This window comes from Crinia signifera, chromosome 4 (assembly GCF_055691185.1).
Source record: "Crinia signifera chromosome 4, ASM5569118v1, whole genome shotgun sequence".
NCBI classification, from domain to species: Eukaryota; Metazoa; Chordata; class Amphibia; order Anura; family Myobatrachidae; genus Crinia; species Crinia signifera.
In genome coordinates this window covers 332193010-332215376 of record NC_139220.1, presented here as the reverse complement: position 1 = coordinate 332215376, position 22367 = coordinate 332193010, and the positions used below count along the sequence as shown (strand labels likewise).

The 22367-nt window shown below is 44.7% G+C and overlaps 1 protein-coding gene across 1 annotated transcript in view; it reads right to left on the bottom strand.

Moving 5' to 3' along the window:
* Positions 1-1501: 1501 nt before the first annotated feature.
* The window catches only part of LOC146076001 (uncharacterized), a 32715-nt gene continuing 11849 nt past the window's right edge, over positions 1502-22367 (bottom strand). The window contains exons 2-3 of the mRNA XM_083185759.1: positions 21690-21816; positions 1502-12002 (exon numbers count right to left, since the gene is read on the bottom strand). Of these exons, the coding sequence (XP_083041885.1) occupies positions 10711-11832 (1122 nt within the window). The 5' untranslated portion in view covers positions 11833-12002; positions 21690-21816 and the 3' untranslated portion in view covers positions 1502-10710. The remainder of the gene's footprint in view (positions 12003-21689; positions 21817-22367) is intronic.

Below are 22367 nucleotides of genomic sequence, written 5' to 3'. Positions count from 1 at the left end.
TATATATACGGCAGTAAATTAAATAGACCCCACCAGAGACATATTATATATATACGGCAGTAAATTAATTATGCCCCACCAGAGAGATATTATATATATACGGCAGTAAATTAATTATGCACCACCAGAGAGATATTATATATATGGCAGTAAATTAATTATGCCCCACCAGAGAGATAATATATATATGGCAGTAAATTAATTAGACCCCACCAGAGAGATATTATATATACGGCAGTAAATTAAATAGACCCCACCAAAGACATATTATATATATACGGCAGTAAATTAATTATGCCCCACCAGAGAGATATTATATATACGGCAGTAAATTAATTATGCACCACCAGAGAGATATTATATATACGGCAGTAAATTAATTATGCCCCACCAGAGAGATATTATATATATACGGCAGTAAATTAATTATGCACCACCAGAGAGATATTATATATATGGCAGTAAATTAATTATGCACCACCAGAGAGATATTATATATATGGCAGTAAATTAATTATGCACCACCAGAGAGATATTATATATACGGCAGTAAATTAATTATGCACCACCAGAGAGATATTATATATATACGGCAGTAAATTAATTATGCCCCAACAGAGAGATATTATATATATGGCAGTAAATTAATTATGCACCACCAGAGAGATATTATATATACGGCAGTAAATTAATTATGCCCCAACAGAGAGATATTATATATATGGCAGTAAATTAATTATGCACCACCAGAGAGATATTATATATACGGCAGTAAATTAATTAGACCCCAACAGAGAGATATTATATATATGGCAGTAAATGAATTATGCCCCACCAGAGAGATATTATATATATATGGCAGTAAATTAATTATGCCCCACCAGAGAGATATTATATATACGGCAGCAAATTAATTAGACCCCACCAGAGATATATTATAAATATGGCAATAAATTAATTATGCCCCACCAGAGAGATATTATATATATATATATGGCAGTAAATTAATTATGCACCACCAGAGAGATATTATATATATGGCAGTAAATTAATTAGACCCCACCAGAGAGATATTATATATATGGCAGTAAATTAATTATGCACCACCAGAGAGATATTATATATACGGCAGCAAATTAATTATGCACCACCAGAGAGATATTATATATACGGCAGTAAATTAATTATGCCCCACCAGAGAGATATTATATATATGGCAGTAAATTAATTATGCCCCACCAGAGAGATATTATATATATGGCAGTAAATTAATTATGCCCCACTAGAGAGATATTATATATATGGCAGTAAATTAATTATGCACCACCAGAGAGATATTATATATACGGCAGCAAATTAATTAGACCCCACCAGGGAGATATTATATATATGACAGCTAATTAATTAGGCCCCACCAGAGAGATATTATATATACACGGCAGTATAATTAATATGCATCAGCAGAGATATTATTTTATTTAGTAGATGCACCAGTACACTGTTAATTCATTAATATTTATTTATATGTCAGACTCAGTACAGTAGATGCACCAGCAGAGAATATCTTTACTAGTTATATAAGGCTGTAAAAAAAATACACCAGCAGGGAAGTAAAAAATACACCAGCAGATGCACCAGCAGACTGGTATACAAGTGGTTAATAAGTTTAACAACAGTGTACACTGCACAGTCATATACACGTCTGATTGAAGTGGCCAGGTAGAGGTAATACTGACTGGGCTTGCAGCCAGCCACTGGCAGTGCAGAGCACACAACAGCAGAGAGCAGAGCAGACAGTGACATTAGTAGGCACTGGCTTTTGCCCCAGCAGCAAAAATAAAAACACAGCTCCAGTCCCTAACTTACCTAACCTAACAAAGCTCTGCACAGTACTAAGCCCACTCCTATCCCTAACCCTCCTAACTCACGAGTGACAAATGGTGCCGGGCACTTGCTATTTACATAGCGGTCCGGATCTCGCGAGAATCCAGCATCGGGCAATGACATTTTGCCCACGTGCCTGGATCCGAGTCAGACGGGAAGCTCAGAGCGGTGCTCGGACCCGGGCTCAGATTGCTACTGTTTGTGCAGGGTCGGATCTGGGGAATCCGAGCCCGCACATCTCTAGTTAGAACATCGTCCTTCAGTCTACATGCAGGTTATATCACTATATACTGTGTCATAGTAACGTGTATACTGTTACTGTGCTGCTATTTATTATGGAGGATGTTAGTATTGTCCTGTCATTATTTTTGTGGAGTTGTGCAATATATTACACTACAGGACAGCACCACTGGAGTGCAAGTATATATGGCAGTAGATGCACCAAAAGATAGATATTATATATACGGCAGTAAATTATTATGCCCCACCAGAGAGATATTATATATATGGCAGTAAATTAATTAGACCCCACCAGAGATTTATTATATATATGGCAGTAAATTAATTATGCACCACCAGAGAGATATTATATACATGGCAGTAAATTAATTAGACCCCACCAGAGAGATATTATATATATGGCAATAAATTAAATAGACCCCACCAGAGATATATTATATATATGGCAGTAAATTAATTATGCCCCACCAGGGAGATATTATATATACGGCAGTAATTTATTATGCACCACCAGAGAGATATTATATATACGGCAGTAAATTAATTAGACCCCACCAGAGAGATATTATATATACGGCAGTAAATTAAATAGACCCCACCAGAGACATATTATATATATACGGCAGTAAATTAATTATGCCCCACCAGAGAGATATTATATATATACGGCAGTAAATTAATTATGCACCACCAGAGAGATATTATATATATGGCAGTAAATTAATTATGCCCCACCAGAGAGATAATATATATATGGCAGTAAATTAATTAGACCCCACCAGAGAGATATTATATATACGGCAGTAAATTAAATAGACCCCACCAGAGACATATTATATATATACGGCAGTAAATTAATTATGCCCCACCAGAGAGATATTATATATACGGCAGTAAATTAATTATGCACCACCAGAGAGATATTATATATACGGCAGTAAATTAATTATGCCCCACCAGAGAGATATTATATATATACGGCAGTAAATTAATTATGCACCACCAGAGAGATATTATATATATGGCAGTAAATTAATTATGCACCACCAGAGAGATATTATATATATGGCAGAAAATTAACTATGCACCACCAGAGAGATATTATATATATGGCAGTAAATTAATTATGCACCACCAGAGTGATATTATATATACGGCAGTAAATTAATTATGCACCACCAGCGAGATATTATATATATACGGCAGTAAATTAATTATGCCCCAACAGAGAGATATTATATATATGGCAGTAAATTAATTATGCACCACCAGAGAGATATTATATATACGGCAGTAAATTAATTATGCCCCAACAGAGAGATATTATATATATGGCAGTAAATTAATTATGCACCACCAGAGAGATATTATATATACGGCAGTAAATTAATTAGACCCCAACAGAGAGATATTATATATATGGCAGTAAATGAATTATGCCCCACCAGAGAGATATTATATATATATGGCAGTAAATTAATTATGCCCCACCAGAGAGATATTATATATACGGCAGCAAATTAATTAGACCCCACCAGAGATATATTATAAATATGGCAGTAAATGAATTATGCCCCACCAGAGAGATATTATATATATATATATGGCAGTAAATTAATTATGCACCACCAGAGAGATATTATATATATGGCAGTAAATTAATTAGACCCCACCAGAGAGATATTATATATATGGCAGTAAATTAATTATGCACCACCAGAGAGATATTATATATACGGCAGCAAATTAATTATGCACCACCAGAGAGATATTATATATACGGCAGTAAATTAATTATGCCCCACCAGAGAGATATTATATATATGGCAGTAAATTAATTATGCCCCACCAGAGAGATATTATATATATGGCAGTAAATTAATTATGCCCCACCAGAGAGATATTATATATACGGCAGTAAATTAATTATGCACCACCAGGGAGATATTATATATATGGCAGTAAATTAATTATGCACCACCAGAGAGATATTATATATATGGCAGTAAATTAATTATGCACCACCAGGGAGATATTATATATATGGCAGTAAATTAATTATGCACCACCAGAGAGATATTATATATATATGGCAGTAAATTAATTATGCACCACCAGAGAGATATTATATATACGGCAGCAAATTAATTAGACCCCACCAGAGAGATATTATATATACGGCAGCAAATTAATTAGACCCCACCAGAGAGATATTATATATACGGCAGCAAATTAATTATGCATCACCAGAGAGATATTATATATACGGCAGTAAATTAATTAGACCCCACCAGAGAGATATTATATATATGGCAGTAAATTAATTAGGCATCACCAAAGAGATATTATATATACACGGCAGTATAATTAATATGCATCAGCAGAGATATTATTTTATTTAGTAGATGCACCAGTACACTGTTAATTCATTAATATTTATTTATATGTCAGACTCAGTACAGTAGATGCACCAGCAGAGAATATCTTTACTAGTTATATAAGGCTGTAAAAAAAATACACCAGCAGGGAGGTAAAAAATACACCAGCAGATGCACCAGCAGACTGGTATACAAGTGGTTAATAAGTTTAACAACAGTGTACACTGCACAGTCATATACACGTCTGATTGAAGTGGCCAGGTAGAGGTAATACTGACTGGGCTGGCAGCCACTCACTGGCAGTGCAGAGCACACAACAGCAGAGAGCAGAGCAGACAGTGACATTAGTAGGCACTGGCTTTTGCCCCAGGAGCAAAAATAAAAACACAGCTCCAGTCCCTAACCTACCTAACCTAACAAAGCTCTGCACAGTACTAAGCACACTCCTATCCCTAACCCTCCTAACTCACGAGTGACAAATGGCGCCGGGCACTTGCTATTTACATAGCGGTCCGGATCTCGCGAGAATCCAGCATCGGGCAATGACATTTTGCCCACGTGCCTGGATCCGAGTCAGACGGGAAGCTCAGAGCGGTGCTCGGACCCGGGCTCAGATTGCTACTGTTTGTGCAGGGTCGGATCTGGGGAATCCGAGCCCGCACATCTCTAGTTAGAACATCGTCCTTCAGTCTACATGCAGGTTATATCACTATATACTGTGTCATAGTAACGTGTATACTGTTACTGTGCTGCTATTTATTATGGAGGATGTTAGTATTGTCCTATTACACAATGTGCTCTCCATCAGACCTGGATAATATCATGTGAAAAGCAAGGATTTACTGTAACCCATAGCAACTAGAAATCCACTCTTAGCAGTCTAGTGTCATCAACTAATACATGTAATACTGATTGGTTACTATGTGATACAGGTAGTACATAGTATTCAGAGTGCATGAGGTAAGGCAGCAATATGGAGGCATGAGGGAAAGGAGAGATACCAGAGGGGACCTGTAGGTACAAGGCCGCATACAGGGTTCCTATAATCAGTGGTGTAACTATAGAGATTACTATGGAGCCTGGCTGCTTGGAAGGATCTCCAAAGGTAATTCCACTCTGTAAAAATAAATACTTGTTAACATACACAGGGAGAGAGGGAGGCAGAGCCAAGCAGTACACATACACAGATAGAGGGAGGCAGAGCCAAGCAGTACACATACACAGATAGAGGGAGGCAGAGCCAAGAAGTACACATACACAGATAGAGGGAGGCAGAGCCAAGCAGTACACATACACAGATAGAGGGAGGCAGAGCCAAGCAGTACACATACACAGACAGATAGAGGGAGGCAGAGCCAAGCAGTACACATACACAGACAGATAGAGGGAGGCAGAGCCAAGCAGTACACATACACAGATAGAGGGAGGCAGAGCCAAGCAGTACACATACACAGATTGAGGGAGGCAGAGCCAAGCAGTACACATACACAGATAGAGGGAGGCAGAGCCAAGCAGTACACATACACAGATAGAGGGAGGCAGAGCCAAGCAGTACACATACACAGATAGAGGGAGGCAGAGCCAAGCAGTACACATACACAGATTGAGGGAGGCAGAGCCAAGCAGTACACATACACAGATAGAGGGAGGCCGAGCCCAAAAGAGCATGTACAACGGGAGGGAGGAAGAGCCCAGCAGTGTACGTACACAGGGAGAGAGGGAGGCAGAGCCCAGCAGTGCACATACAAAGGGAGGGCCGCAGGGCCCGGCAGTGTATGTACAGGGAGAGAGGCGGAGCCAAGCAGGGCACGCACACAGGGAGGGAGGCAAAGCCCAGCAGTGCATGTACACAGGGAGGGAGGCAGAGCCCAGGAGTGCATGTACACAAGGAGGGAGTCATAGCCAAGCAGTGTATGTACAGGGAGGGTGGCAGAGAACAGGAGTGCACATACACAGAGAGAGAGGGAGGCAGAGCCCTGCAGAGCATGTACACAGGGAGGGAGGGAGGCAGAGCCCAGCAGTGTATGCACACAGCGAGGAAGGTGGAGCCCAGCAGTGCATATACACATGGAAGGAGGCAGAGCCCAGAAGTGCACATACAAAAAGAGGGTGGGAGGAAGTTACCAGCAGTGTACACAGAGAGGGATGGAGGCAGAGCCCAGCAGTGTACATACACAGGGAGGGAGGCAGAGCCCAGCAGTGTACATACACAGGGAGGGAGGCAGAGCCCAGCAGTGCATGTACATAAGGAGGGAGTCATAGCCAAGCAGTGTATGTACAGGGAGGGTGGCAGAGAACAGGAGTGCACATACACAGAGAGAGAGGGAGGCAGAGCCCTGCAGAGCATGTACACAGGGAGGGAGGGAGGCAGAGCCCAGCAGTGTACTGGTTAGGACTCTGCTGGGATTTCAGACAAAAGGTTACCGGGATGGACAGGCCACAATCCCAACCCTAACTCTATTAATACCTCCAGAGCTTATAGGCACCTGCAGAGCTAAGACTTCAACTATAAAAGGGTTAAATTAGGTTCACCACAACCCCAGTGCCACCAGGAGTTTGAAAGGAAAGAAGATGCACAACACCTCCAGAGCGGACAAGAGGGAAACTAACTAAAACCCACTGAAATGGGAAACAAAGCAAAATGTGGCACGGCTTTACTCCACTGGAAGCGATCCTTCAGCAGACCAACGTACAATTATAAGTAACCCCTACTTAAGTCAGGAACACCAGGGAGTTAAGTGGAAGAATATGGGAGCAATCCCCCACTGAACTCCCAGGAATGCAACAATGCAACCAAATAAGTAATTCCTCACTACCACACTGACTACAAAAACACAGAAGACAGTATGTCCTTGCTATTGGCATAAATGCAACAATGCATGAAGATGTTAATAATACACAATATAACCCGTGTGGGGCTGGATGGCAAACCCCATATCACTCCATACATATACACTCTAACAGGGATCAGCAGAAATACTGTAGATGGAAAAACCAGCACTTAATCCTCTGCAGAACAGAAAGCACTAGGAACACTGGACCAAGGAAGGGTCAGGAGGGCTGAGGAATATGGCTGATGACCAGAGAACAGATTCAGATAGACTGTACCAATCACAGGCCTCTGGGTGAAAGGCAGCATGGGAGATAAAGGGAACACTCCCAATCAGAATACCTAAGCTCCATTAACGAGGGGACTTACTACAGATGATCAGCCTGAGAAACAAGGTCCAGAGCTATTGGTCTAATTATACAACAGCTGCATTGCACCTTGAGGACACAGGAGTCAGGCTGCATTCACACAGACCCAACAGGGGTAATTTGTGACAGTACATATACACAGGGAGGGAGGAAGAGCCCAGCAGTGTACATACACAGGGAGGGAACCAGAGCACAGCAGTGTACGTACACATGGAGGTAGAAGGCAGAGCCCAGCAGTGCACCTACACAGAGAGGGAGGGAGGCAGAGCCCAGCAGTGCACATACACAGGGAGGGGGAGAGCCCAGCAGTGCACCTACATGGGGAGGGAAGCAGAACCCAGCAGTGCACATTCAAAGGGAGGGAGGAAGGAAGAGCCCATCAGTGCACATACACAGAGAGGGATGGAGGCAGAGCCAAGCATGTACACAGCGAGGGTGGCAGAGCCCAGCAGTGCACATACACAGGGAGGGAGAGAGGTAGAGCCCAGTAGTGTACATACAAAGGGAGAGTGGCAGAGCCCAGCAGCGCATATACACATATACACAGAGAGGGAGGGAGGCAGAGCCCAGCAGTGCATATATACAGAGAGGAAGGGAGGCAGAGCCTATCAGAGCGCGTACACAGGGAGGGAAGCAAGTGCAAGTACTGAGGGAGGGAGGGAGGCAGGGCCCAGCATTGTATGTACAGGGAGGGAGGCAGAAACCAGCATTGTGCATACACAGGGAGGGAGGCAGAGCTCAGCAGTGTATGCACAGGGAGGGAGGCAGAAACCAGCATTGTGCATACACAGGGAGGGAGGCAGAACCCAGTAGTGCACATACATAGGGAGGGAGGCAGAGCCCAGCAGTGTATGAACACAGGGAGGGAGGCAGATCCCAGCAGTGTATGTACACAGGGATGCAGGCATAGCCCAGCAGTGCATGTACAAAGAGAGGGAGGGAGGGAAAGCCCAGCAGAGCACGGACACAGGGAGGGAGGCAGAGACCAGCAGTGTATGTAGAGGGAGTGAGGCAGAGCCCAGCAGTGTAGGTACACAGGGAGAGAGGGAGGCAGATCCAAGAATTGCACAAACACAGAGAGGAAGGGAAGCAGGGCCCAGAAGTGTATGTACAGGGAGCAGGAGCCCAGCAATGCACATACACAGGGACGGAGATGGAGCCCAGCGGTGCACGTATATAGGGAGGGAGGCAGAGCCCAGCAGTGAACATACACAGGTAGGGAGGTAGAGCACAGCAGTGCATGTACACAGGGAGAACGGCAGAGCCCAGCAGTGTATGTACACAGGGAGGGAGGCAGAGTCCAGCAGTGTATGTACACAGGGATGCAGAGCTCAGAGGTGTACATGCACAGGGAGGGAGGCAGAGCCCAGCAGTGCACGTACAAAGGGAGGGAGGGAGGGAGGGAGGGAGGGAGGAAGAGCCCAGCAGAGTATGTACATAGGGAGGGAGGCAGAGCTCAGCAGCGCACAAACACAGGGAGGGAGGCAGAGCCCAGCAGTGCACATACACAGGGAGGGAGGCGGAGCCCAGCAGTGTATTAACACAGTGAGGGAGTCAGAGACCAGCAGTGTATGTACAGAGGGGGAGGCAAAGCCCAGCAGTGTATTTACACAGGGAGAGAGGCAGAGCCCAGCAGTGTATGTACAGGAAGAAAGCAGAGCACAGCAGTGTACATACACAGGGAGGGAGGCAGAGCACAGCAGCGCACAAACACAGGGAGGGAGGCGGAGCCCAGCAGTGTATTAACACAGTGAGGGAGTCAGAGACCAGCAGTGTATGTACAGAGGGGGAGGCAAAGCCCAGCAGTGTATTTACACAGGGAGAGAGGCAGAGCCCAGCAGTGTATGTACAGGAAGAAAGCAGAGCACAGCAGTGTACATACACAGGGAGGGAGGCAGAGCACAGCAGCTTACTTACACAGGGAAAGAGGGAGGCAGAGCTCAGCAGTGTATGTACACAGGGATGGAGGTAGAGCCTAGCAGTGTACGCACAGGGAGGGAGGCATAGCCCAGTAGTGTATGTACACAGGGTGGGAGGCAAAGCACAGCAGTGTATTTATAGGGAGAGGGGCAGAGCCCAGCAGTGTATGTACACAGGGAGGGAGGCAGAGCCCAGCAGTGTACGTACAGAGGGGGAGGCAAAGCCCAGCAGTGTATTTACACAGGGAGAGAGGCAGAGCCCAGCAGTGTATGTACAGGAAGAAAGCAGAGCACAGCAGTGTACATACACAGGGAGGGAGGCAGAGCACAGCAGCTTACTTACACAGGGAAAGAGGGAGGCAGAGCTCAGCAGTGTATGTACACAGGGATGGAGGTAGAGCCTAGCAGTGTACGCACAGGGAGGGAGGCATAGCCCAGTAGTGTATGTACACAGGGTGGGAGGCAAAGCACAGCAGTGTATTTATAGGGAGAGGGGCAGAGCCCAGCAGTGTATGTACACAGGGAGGGAGGCAGAGCCCAGCAGTGTACGTGCACAGGGAGGGAGGCAGAGCCCAGCAGTGTATGTACACAGGGAGGGAGGCAGAGCCCAGCAGTGTACATGCACAGGAAGGGAGGCAGAGAACAGAGAATGTCTGTATGCCCTCTCCTGGCAAGCTATTCCCCCATATGGTGCTCTGTCTGTCCTAGTCACCTACTGTATCCATCCGTCAAAACCCCCTTATGGTATTCTATGCATACATATGTCTGTGTATACCACCTCCAATCTGCTCTATATGGCGCTGTCTGTATATACCCCATATAGTGCTGTCTGTCCATCTGTTTATCAATACTGCCAACACACTCCTCTGATGTTGGACAAGATGTGACTCTTGGGTAAAACATTTGTTGCATTCGGAGCATTTATATGGCTTCTCTCCTGTGTGACTCCTCTGATGTAGGACAAGATCGGACTTCTGGGAAAAACATTTGCTGCATTCAGAACATTTATATGGTTTCTCTCCTGTGTGACTCCTCTGATGTAGGACAAGAAGTGACTTCAGGGAAAAACATTTCCTGCATTCAGAACATTTTTATGGCTTCTCTCCTGTGTGACTCCTCTGATGTCGGACAAGAAGTGACTTCAGGGAAAAACATTTGCTGCATTCAGAACATTTATATGGCTTCTCTCCTGTGTGACTCCTCTGATGTGTGACAAGATGTGACTTCTGAGTAAAACATTTGCTGCATTCAGAACATTTATATGGCTTCTCTCCTGTGTGACTCCTCTGATGTAGGACAAGATTTGACTTCTGAGTAAAACATTTGCTGCATTCAGAACATTTATATGGCTTCTCTCCTGTGTGACTCCTCTGATGTCGGACAAGATCTGACTTCAGAGAAAACCATTTGCTGCATTCAGAACATTTATATGGCTTCTCTCCTGTGTGACTCCTCTGATGTTTTACAAGATCTGCCTTCTGAGAAAAACATTTGCTGCATTCAGAACATTTATATGGTTTATCTCCTGTGTGAATCCGCTGATGTAGGACAAGCTGTGACTTCTGAGTAAAACATTTGCTGCATTCAGAACATGTATATGGCTTCTCTCCTGTGTGACTCCTCTGATGTATTACAAGATCTGCCTTATGAGAAAAACATTTGCTGCATTCAGAACATTTATATGGCCTCTCTCCTGTGTGAATCATCTGATGTAGGACAAGCTGTGACTTCCGGGAAAAACATTTGTTGCATTCAGAACATTTATGTGGCTTCTCTCCTGTGTGACTCCTCTGATGTAGGACAAGATGTGACTTTTGGTAAAAACATTTGCTGCATTCAGAACATTTATATGGCTTCTCTCCTGTGTGACTCCTCTGATGTAGGACAAGCTTTGACTTCTTGGAAAAACATTTTCTGCATTCAGAACATTTATATGGCTTCTCTCCTGTGTGACTCCTCTGATGTATGAGAAGCTGTGATTTATATATAAAGCCTTTGTCACACTCAGAACACACATGTGGATTCTCTCCTGTGTGACTCCTCTGATGTCTGAAAAGCTGTGATTTACATGTAAAGCCTTTGCCACACTCAGAGCACACATGTGGTTTCTCTCCTGTGTGACTCCTCTGATGTATGAGAAGCCGTGATTTACATGTAAAGCCTTTGTCACACTCAGAACACACATGTGGTTTCTCTCCTGTGAGACTCATCATATATGAGGTGAGAACAAATTAGTTGCTGAAGGTTTCTTCTATCCAGAAAATAAAATAGTGTTTGTTCCTCCTCCTGAGGTGTAAGGAGATATGATGTATTTAGTTGGCTTGAGCGGAGAACAATTTCCCTTTCCACGTCGTCTTCATTTGAATCCTGCTCCTTATATGTCCTGTAAGAAAGTTAATATGTAAAAGCATAATGGTTACCAGGATAACGCTTCTTATATTGTATAAGACGTATATTTATACACAATAGCAAATATTACAGACACTGACCATGATGTTACATTTGTGTACAGATGTGTCCACATACATCCAGCCTCCTTGTGTGTTAAACAGTCCTTCTAGTTGCTCCATTCCATAGTGGGACTGTAGCACTGAGCATTTTTTCCATTAACAAACCTGGAAAAGCTCTTACATTTTCTAACCTTGGACGTCCAAAGCTTATTCTCCAATATTCCACATCACTTAGGAGTCCAAGCTATAGCCGAAAGGCTAGGTAAGGATAATGACCTGAGCGTGGAACACCAACACCTTCTTCGGGATGCTATTCTTTTTATTTTACAACACAATTATTTTCTTTTTTTGGACAAGCACTATTTACAAGTCATGGATACCGCAATGGGAACCAGGTTTGCACCAAGCTACGCTAATTTATATATGGGGCAATTTGAGGACCAACTGATTTGGGGGAGAGAGTTTGGCGCAAGCCTAGTTTTCTATGGGCGGTACACCGATGACCTTTTTATTATTTGGGATGGGGATGCACTTTCAGAACAATCTTTTGTAGACTATTTAAAATCACAATGATAATAATTTCAAGTTCACCCATTACTTTCACCCCACCAATATTTAATTTTTGGGTATCTCATTGGAGATCGTGGGAAATCAGATAGCCACAAAGAACCATAACAAAGAAGTAGGGATAAATGCCTATTTACACTTTCAAAGTGAGCACTACCTCCCCTGGAAATGAGCAATACCTAAAGGTCAGTTTACATGTCTGAGAAGGAAATGCTCCAACACTCAAAATGTCATGTTCCAATCCAAAAAAATGACTTCCGCCTTTTTACAAAGAGACTATCCTCCAGACCTAAGAGAGAAAGCATACATGGAATCGCAAAACTGCGAAAGAGAACAACTCCTTAAAGGGAAGAATAGAAGATAGGATGAAGGCCCTCAGAGACCTTTGACTAGAAAACTGGCGTACATTGCCACTTATAACAGTGCAAGCAGTAAGATCAAAAATCATAAAAAAAGAACTACAACATCCTCAAACAAGACCCAATACTGAACCAATCCCTTCTAGTTGAACCCCCATTCATCTTCAAGAAGAACACCACTCTCAAAAAACTGGCTCCCAGCTTTTTGAAAAATATAGATCAGATTCCGGATTCTATGAACACATGGCTTCCAACCAAACCAAAGGGCTGCTATAAATGAAACACGTGCACACATATGATGAACACAAAGACTTATCAAGTTTCACAAAAAGAAAAACCGGTACTTATGTAGTATCTGGGCTGCCGATTTTTTGATTGTATGCCTTAAGTTAAGGCATACAATCAGATGCGATGCGATGCGATATCGCATCGCATCGCATCCGATATCGGATGCGATGACCCGATTTTTCCATAGGAATCAATGTTAAAATGATTCCTATGGAAAAATGGGTCCTTTTCATACCCCTACTATCCAAGTGGGCATGGAGTTGGATATAAACCTGTGGCGAGCGTAGCGAGCCACCGAGCCCGAAGCATGGCGAGCGAAGCGAGCCCCGCGAGGGGACGGTATTCGTCCCCTCGCGGGGCTCGCTTCGCTCGCCACGCTTCGGGCTCGGTGGCTCGCTACGCTCGCCACAGGTTTATATCCAACTCCATGCCCACTTGGATAGTAGGGGTATGAAAAGGACCCATTTTTCCCATTGAATTCCATGTTAAAATGGACTCAGTCCATTTTAACATTGATTCCTATGGAAAAATCGGGTCATCGCATCGCATCGCATCGCATCGAATCGCATGGTCGCATGCGATGCGATGCGATCTCCCGATCCGACCCGATTTAGAAATCGGCAGCCCAGATACTACATAAGTACCGAAAAACCTTATGTCATAACACAATTCATAAACTGTAACTCCACGTATATCATATATGTTCTGAGGTGTAACCGTAACCTTCACTATGTAGGTCGCATGACCAGATAACTAAAAATTAGGTTCCTTGAGCACCGACAAAATATTATGAAAGGGATTCTAACTCATAGTGTATCAAAACACTTCTTCCTTCACCATAATATGGACCCCTCAGAATTGAAAATTGTCGGAATAGAACACATTGCCCCAACACCAAGATGGGGAGACCTCCTTAGAAGCCTTGCCCGTCAGGAGGTCTTCTGGATGCATCAACTAGGTTCAATTCATCCAGGAGGCCGAAAGGAGTCTGTTGAACTAAATATTCTATTATGAGTTTGCCTAACTAAGCTATCTGTTAATAATTAAACCTATTTTCGATATAGCCCCACTCCCCCCACTTTTTCTCCCTTCCTCCCCCCTCCCCTTCCCTGCTTTCTCAAAGGAGAAAATGACTTTGAGATAAAAAAAAGTGAAAAAGGAACCTTTACAATAAATAAATAAATAAATAATGCATAGAATTTATAATATAAATATTAATAAAAAATAAACAACTGATTAGGAAAATATTTTTTCTGTCATAAATCACTATTTACTAAGATTATGCGAAATAAATCCATATTGCAACAGTTTGAGCTGTTAGAATACTAAGCATTAACCCCCCCCCCCCCTCTCTCTCCCCATTCTTTCCCTTCTGTATATTTTGATAGGAAATGTGTCAGTTAAAGGACTTGAATGGAAATAATTGTTCACCGATAACACAATCTCACATCAAAAATATTTCATACAAATATTGTATTATTGTATTATAAGAATCTGCCACTGTATACATAAAATTAAAATCTTTATCACTTTCAGCAATAATTCTTTGCAAAGACCCTTTTTTTGTACATGTATCCTTATATATCCAAAATGGGACGCATATATGCCCCACTTCTGTCATCTTATAGTCCCATTAAAGCCCCACTTCCGGCAGCCAAACCATAGTGTTATGCAGGGCACTATTCCTGGGAACACCCGCACTTCGAATGACGCACTTCCGTCCTTGGCGTGTGCGCTGTATACACTTCCGGTCACCGGGTGCATGCTCCTTCACTTCTCTGGAGGGAGAATGAAGTGCAGCATTCCTGCTAACACTTCCACCCCACTTGGTCAACTAACCTATAGAAAGAGTAAATAAACACCACACTTTTTGGTGGCGTTTTTTTTCGGGAATCCCCAGACGTGAATGTATAACAGCCAATACAGGCTAACAATACTAACAACACCTGTAAGAACACAGATTATTGCGAGACTAGCCGGGACACATGACCTCTGTCCACCAATGAATCACCACCATAATATTAGAAATATCCTTAAACAACTCCCATTCTAGAAAGTTTATAAAAAAAACAAAAAACATTATGTATGTTGTTGATATGAATGTACTTTGCCTCCTTTTCATTCTTATGTACCATGTGACCATGTATCATGTGATCAATTACTACTTCCTGAAGCAGTATAAATACCCCCCAGGGAACAAACACACCCTATCCTTTGGTAAAGCTGTGGAATGCCACCCAGACCCTATTGAAGGAGTACTACCCAGATTCCTGGCATTTGTTTTCCTGTCACTCTCGATTGGGACCTATCCGAACCAGCCCTTTATTGGAAACCTCCACTAGTTCCAGAACAGGAGCCGTATCTCCATTTACTGCCAGCGCCTTGCACCTTTCAAGTTAATTTGGACATCCACTTGCACAGCATAACATCTGCTGAGGAGGTTGCTGACAGCACAGGACGGCTACCCACCAGTGGACGGTAATACACTCAATAATTTGGGTATGATGTAAAAAGGGCATAATATGAACAGACTGATCCCACAAATATTGCCACATATCCCCCCTGCTACACCAGGAATCATGGGACAGTCTAGTGCACTAGCATTTTTTTTATAATTTTTATATATTTTTTTATTTTTTCATTTTTTATTATCTTACAGCAATTGCTTAGTAATACAAATACTGCTCATTTCTTAATCATTTGACTACATTGTGTATAATAAATTGTATGCTTCTATTGTGAAACCATTCCAATTGATCACACATTTTTTTCCAACCAGCGCTGCTTAAACACCTGTCTTTTCCATTAAAATGCATCTTCTTCGCAGAGCGATGTGACAAGGACGCACAAGCAGCTTCTGATAATTAAAATATGTGGAATCCCTGCATTGTGTCTACATAAGAAATGCTACTTTAGTGTTTTCCAGTTTTTGCTATGCAGATACAGCAGTGGTCACACACAATATATAGGAATGCCACATATTTTAATAAGCAGAAGCTGCTTGTGTGTCCTATCGCATCACTTTGTGAATAATGAGCATAACAAAAAAAGTCACATGATCAGACGCTTGGCGGTACCCAGTCATAGTGCGCTCACATGTTATGTGTAACCCGACTTGTGGTGAGTGGGGGATAGATGCATGTGGACACATCTCTGTGTTCCCAAATTGCTGGGACTTTATTTGCAGTCACACATACAGCACAAAGACCTCTACCCTCCTACAGTATACACGGTATATTAATGTGTCTATCATTGTTGTATAATGTTTTTCCTCTGACCTCAGATGTACAGAACATACAATACTGACCACACATGGGTAGCACATGCTAGTGATCCTATCCCCCCTACGGTCAGCTGATGCAGTAGGATGTCACCACACTCTCCAGGCACATCATAGGGATATGAACAAAGTGATCATCTCACATTCACTCAGCTCAGTGTGAAGTGTGCAGAGGAACCAGGGTTCACACATTTCTATGTTAGAGAGCTGGAGAGGTTTGGTGCTTGGGAATCAGATACAAAAAAAAACAAAAATAGGATTTTAATTACCTAATGGCAAATCCTATTCTCATAGTCCATATGGAATACTGGGGTCTCAATATAATGAGAATTGAGGGTTCTCCGCAGGAGACAGGCACATATAACTTTCTTCAGAATGGGTGTACTGGCTCCTCCCCTCCACATCCCCACCCACAAGCCAGTTAAGGAAAACTGTGCCCAAAGGAGAATGAACGTATGTGAGAAAAGGATATGCGTATACATGATATGTGGTGAGATTCATACCAGCACAACACAACAAACACAATAACAGTTAACAGAACTGTTAAAAACTTATTGAAACATAATAAACATAAAGTCACTCAAGTGACAACATACTTTAGGCAACAGGCAAGAACGTCACAACTATAATAGTGACAACCAGATGCAGAAGAAATCCGCACTGAGGCGGGCGCCCAGTATCCCATATGGACTATGAGAACAGGATTTACTGGTAGGTAATAAAATCCTATTTTCTCTATCATCCATATGGGGTCTCAATATGATAAGGATGTCACAAAGTTTGCCCGCTAATTACCCACTTTTGGACCGATGTTATTAGGACTTCACAAAAAATAATCCATATCTCCCTTCCCGCAACTCCTGCCTTCTGGTTGCTGAACCTGTCCCCCACCCCGCTTTCCTCCTACAAAACTTCATTGCTCAGACACCTTGGTAACGCTGCAAGAGCTGCCATACCAGTCCTGTGGAAATCCACGATCCCTCCCACACGCAAATCCTGGTTCACCAAAATTGATCACTACATGTCCATGGAAGACGTCTTATTATCATCAGTGGATAAACACTCAGACTTTGCAGCCATATGGCTTCCCTGGCTGGACTATAAATCTTCACAGGAATACAAAGATTCTATTTGCAGGTAAATCAGCTGGATCCAGTTTCGGACTATAGTAGCCTCAATTTGCCTCTACCACCCCATTCTCGGGAAAGGTCAGACCCCTCAACCCAGGGCCGGAGCTACCATTAGGCAGACTTAGGCATTTGCCTAGGGCGCTGCCTACTGGAGGGCGGCACCGCACGCTGCCAATCAATAGTGCAGCTCAGCTCAGCTCTCTCCCCGCCCCCCCTCCGCACCGGAATAGTCCGACTCCTGCAATTAACTGCTGCCGCGCCGGTGACCGGCTCTCCCCTGTCTTCTGCTGCTGCCGCCGCCGTGTAGTCCTGCGCCCGCCCGGCACCCGGCAGCAGGTCTGAGAGCAGTCAGCAGCAGGTGAGTTCGTGCGCCCCCCTCCCCGCGCCTGACTCCCGTCCGTGATCCCCCCCCCCCATGCGCTGTTCATAACGCCTGTGGGTTGCGGTTGCGTCCGCTCCCCCCCCCCCAGCGACAATCCCCGTGTATCGCCCGCGCACCCCCCCTCCACCCCTCCCCCCAGCGACAATCCCCGTGTATCGCCCGCGCACCCCCCCTCCCCCCAGCGACAATCCCCGTGTATCACCCCCCCCCCCCCAGAGAGGAGGGGCGGGCGGGGGTTAGGTTGCCTCGGGCGCTCACAGGGCTTGCACCGGCCCTGCCTCCCCCCCTCGTTATCCCCCTCTTTCCTCTCCCCTCTTCTCCCCCCTCTCACCAGATATCCCCCCCCAACTTCATGTACCCAATCTGTCCACACTAATGTGAACACCCACATCACACTCCTCTTTTTGTGCCCCAAACTATTATTTCTAAACGATTTCATAGACTTTTGAGGACCTTATTAAGTACAGTTATACGATTGTTTACTGTTGACGACTATATGTCTCGCTGTGCCAAGATGAGCAGACTGTTCGCATAATTCAATGTTTCAAGGTTTGCATCCCCTGTTATTTCCTATAATAATCAATAAAAACTGATTATACAAGAAATCCAGTCATCTAATTCGCTCCCAAACAACCTTTCCCCCATAAAGAGTAGACACTCCACACTGCATTTTGAGTCAGTATCCGTGACCCATTGACGTAATCACAAGGCCCTCCATGCCAGTGCTCAGTATGCACTTGTTTGGCAGAGTATGTGAGTGCTTGTATCAGTCTGAGTGTGGAAGATAGAAAGAAAAAGACCCTTTTTGTTGGGGCACTCTTGTCAGACAATATGATTGTTATGATAGCGTTCAGTCAATTAGAGGGTTGTACAAGTCCTAGGAATCTAAGTGGTAATTTAGTGTTTATTGGGGTGTAGTAGGGGGAATTCCCCTATGGATTTTTTTCGTAAAACTTCGCTTTTATTAATTCTTTATAAGATAACTCTATACATCACACACACACATACATAAGGACACACAAAACATATAATATTTACACTTCTTAGAAGAACACCTTTCAGGTTATGAATTTATGTCCCCTTGTTTGGGTAGGATAAATTGTATAATCTTATTCGTCAGAATAGAGTTCAGTAGAAAAATCTACTGCAAATATTTGTGACACTTAGAGCAACAAAAAATATTGGTTAAATATTTGCCCCTCCACTCCTCTCCTGCACCTCACTCTCCAATCACACACACACACGCACACACACACGCACAGTTTAGTTTCACTTCAGGACTGTCTGACCTGGCTACACGACCTGCTCTGTCACTTTCAGTTCAGGACTGCCTGACCTGGCTACGCAACTTGCTCTATCACTTTCAGTTCAGGACTGCCTGGCTTGGCTACACAATCTGCTCTATCACTTTCAGTTCAGGACTGCCTGGCTTGGCTACACGACCTGCTCTGTAACTTTCAGTTTAGGACTACCTGGCTTGGCTAGACGATCTGCTCTGTCACTTTCAGTTCAGGACTGTCTGGCTTGGCTACCTGACCTGCTCAATCACTTTCAGTTCAGGACTGCCTGACTTGGCTACACAACCTGCTCTGTCACTTTCAGTTCACAACTGCCTGGTTTGGCTACAGAACCTGCTCTGTTACTTTCAGTTCAGGACTGCGTGGCTTGGCTACACAACCTGCTCTATCACGTTTAGTTCAGGACTGCCTGGCTTGGCTACATGACCTGCTCTGTCACTTTCAGTTCAGGACTGCCTGGCTTGGCTACACGACCTGCTCTGTCACTTTCAGTTCAGGACTGCCTGACTTGGCTAGACGACCTGCTCTATCACTTTCAGTTCAGGACTGCCTGGTTTGGCTACACGACCTGCTCTGTCACTTTCAGTTCAGGACTGCCTGGCTTGGCTACACGACCTGCTCTGTCACTTTCAGTTCAGGACTGCCTGACTTGGCTAGACGACCTGCTCTATCACTTTCAGTTCAGGACTGCCTGGTTTGGCTACAGAACCTGCTCTGTTACTTTCATTTCAGGACTGCGTGGCTTGGCTACACAACCTGCTCTATCACGTTTAGTTCAGGACTGCCTGGCTTGGCTACATGACCTGCTATGTCACTTTCAGTTCAGGACTGCCTGGCTTGGCTACACGACCTGCTCTGTCACTTTCAGTTCAGGACTGCCTGGCTTGGCTACACGACCTGCTCTGTCACTTTCAGTTCAGGACTGCCTGACTTGGCTAGACGACCTGCTCTATCACTTTCAGTTCAGGACTGCCTGGTTTGGCTACAGAACCTGCTCTGTTACTTTCATTTCAGGACTGCGTGGCTTGGCTACACAACCTGCTCTATCACGTTTAGTTCAGGACTGCCTGGCTTGGCTACATGACCTGCTATGTCACTTTCAGTTCAGGACTGCCTGGCTTGGCTACACGGCCTGCTCTGTCACTTTCAGTTCAGGACTGCCTGGCTTGGCTACACAACCTGCTCTGTCACTTTCAGTTCAGGACTGCCTGGCTTGGCTACACGACCTGCTCTATCACGTTTAGTTCAGGACTGCCTGGCTTGGCTACACGACCTGCTATGTCATTTTCAGTTCAGGACTGCCTGGCTTTGCTACACGACCTGCTCTGTCACTTTCAGTTCAGGACTGCCTGGCTTGGCTACACGACCTGCTCTGTCACTTTCAGTTCAGGACTGCCTGGCTTGGCTACACAACCTGCTCTGTCACTTTCAGTTCAGGTGTGCCTGGCTTGGCTACACGACCTGCTCTAACACTTTCAGTTCAGGACTGCCTGGCTTGGCTACATGACCTGCTCTGTCACTTTCAGTTCAGGACTGCCTGGCTTGGCTACGCAACCTGCTCTGTCACTTTCAGTTCAGGTGTGCCTGGCTTGGCTACACGACCTGCTCTATCACTTTCAGTTCAGGACTGCCTGGCTTGGCTACATGACCTGCTCTGTCACTTTCAGTTCAGGACTGTCTGGCTTGGCTACACGACCTGCTCTATCACTTTCAGTTCAGGACTGCCTGGCTTGGCTACACGACCTGCTCTATCACTTTCAGTTCAGGACTGCCTGGCTTGGCTACGCAACCTGCTCTGTCACTTTCAGTTCAGGACTGCCGGGCTTGGCTACGCAACCTGCTCTGTCACTTTCAGTTCAGGACTGCCTGGCTTGGCTACACAGCCTGCTCTGTCACTTTCAGTTCAGGACAGCCTGGCTTGGTTACACGGCCTGCTCTGTCACTTTCAGTTCAGGACTGCCTGGCTTGGCTACACGACCTGCTCTGTCACTTTCAGTTCAGGACTGCCTGACCTGGCTTCACGACCTGCTCTGTCACTTTCAATTCAGGACTGCCTGGCTTGGCTACATGACCTGCTCTATCACTTTCAGTTCAGGACTGCCTGGCTTGGCTACACGACCTGCTCTGTCACTTTCAGTTCAGGACTGCCTGGCTTGGCTACATGACCTGCTGTCACTTTCAGTTCAGGACTGCCTGGCTTGGCTACACGACCTGCTCTGTCACTTTCAGTTCAGGACTGCCTGGCTTGGCTACATGACCTGCTGTCACTTTCAGTTCAGGACTGCCTGGCTTGGCATAAAAAGCTGCTCTGCTCACCTTACTCTCCCGTATCACTGGCCGGCCGCAGTTTCCCACATACACCGGAGGGGAGAGGAGGATCCGGTTATATTTCTGCCTTCAGTTACAGAGATCATACAGCAGTCACGGCAATACAGATCTGCACCTGAGTATAAGGAGACAATGGTGATAGGAATAACTCACATATACTGGTGTAAATTGGCGGCACTCACAGACTGGTCTCACTGAGTCAGATAGTCCGTCACCTCATATAACGTTTCACTTTATTCCAACCATCGTCAGACACAACGGTATAAATGTTACCTTCCGGTGTAGGTTCAAAGAGCGTGAATCTGCCCTGAATTTCCGTTCTTCTCTTAATTAACAGAGTGTATCCATCACCATGGTAACTGTAAATAATCAATACTGATCTAAGAGCACATCGTTTAGCTTATATTATACGGGTAGAGATACAAAGCTCGGAGAAGTTTTACAGCGATTTGGGCCAATTTCATCCATCTCCGATGGATCGGGCTGAGAAATTGGCCCAAACTAGATGTGTACAGATGGGGCCACTCTCATTAGAGTGGTTCCCATCGTTCTGTCCGACAGAACGGGGTGCCCACACATCCTAACCCACCAGCTACTGAGATATGGTGAGCTGGTGGCACGGCAATGGATTGGCCCCATCTGTATGACATGCCATCGGATCCGATG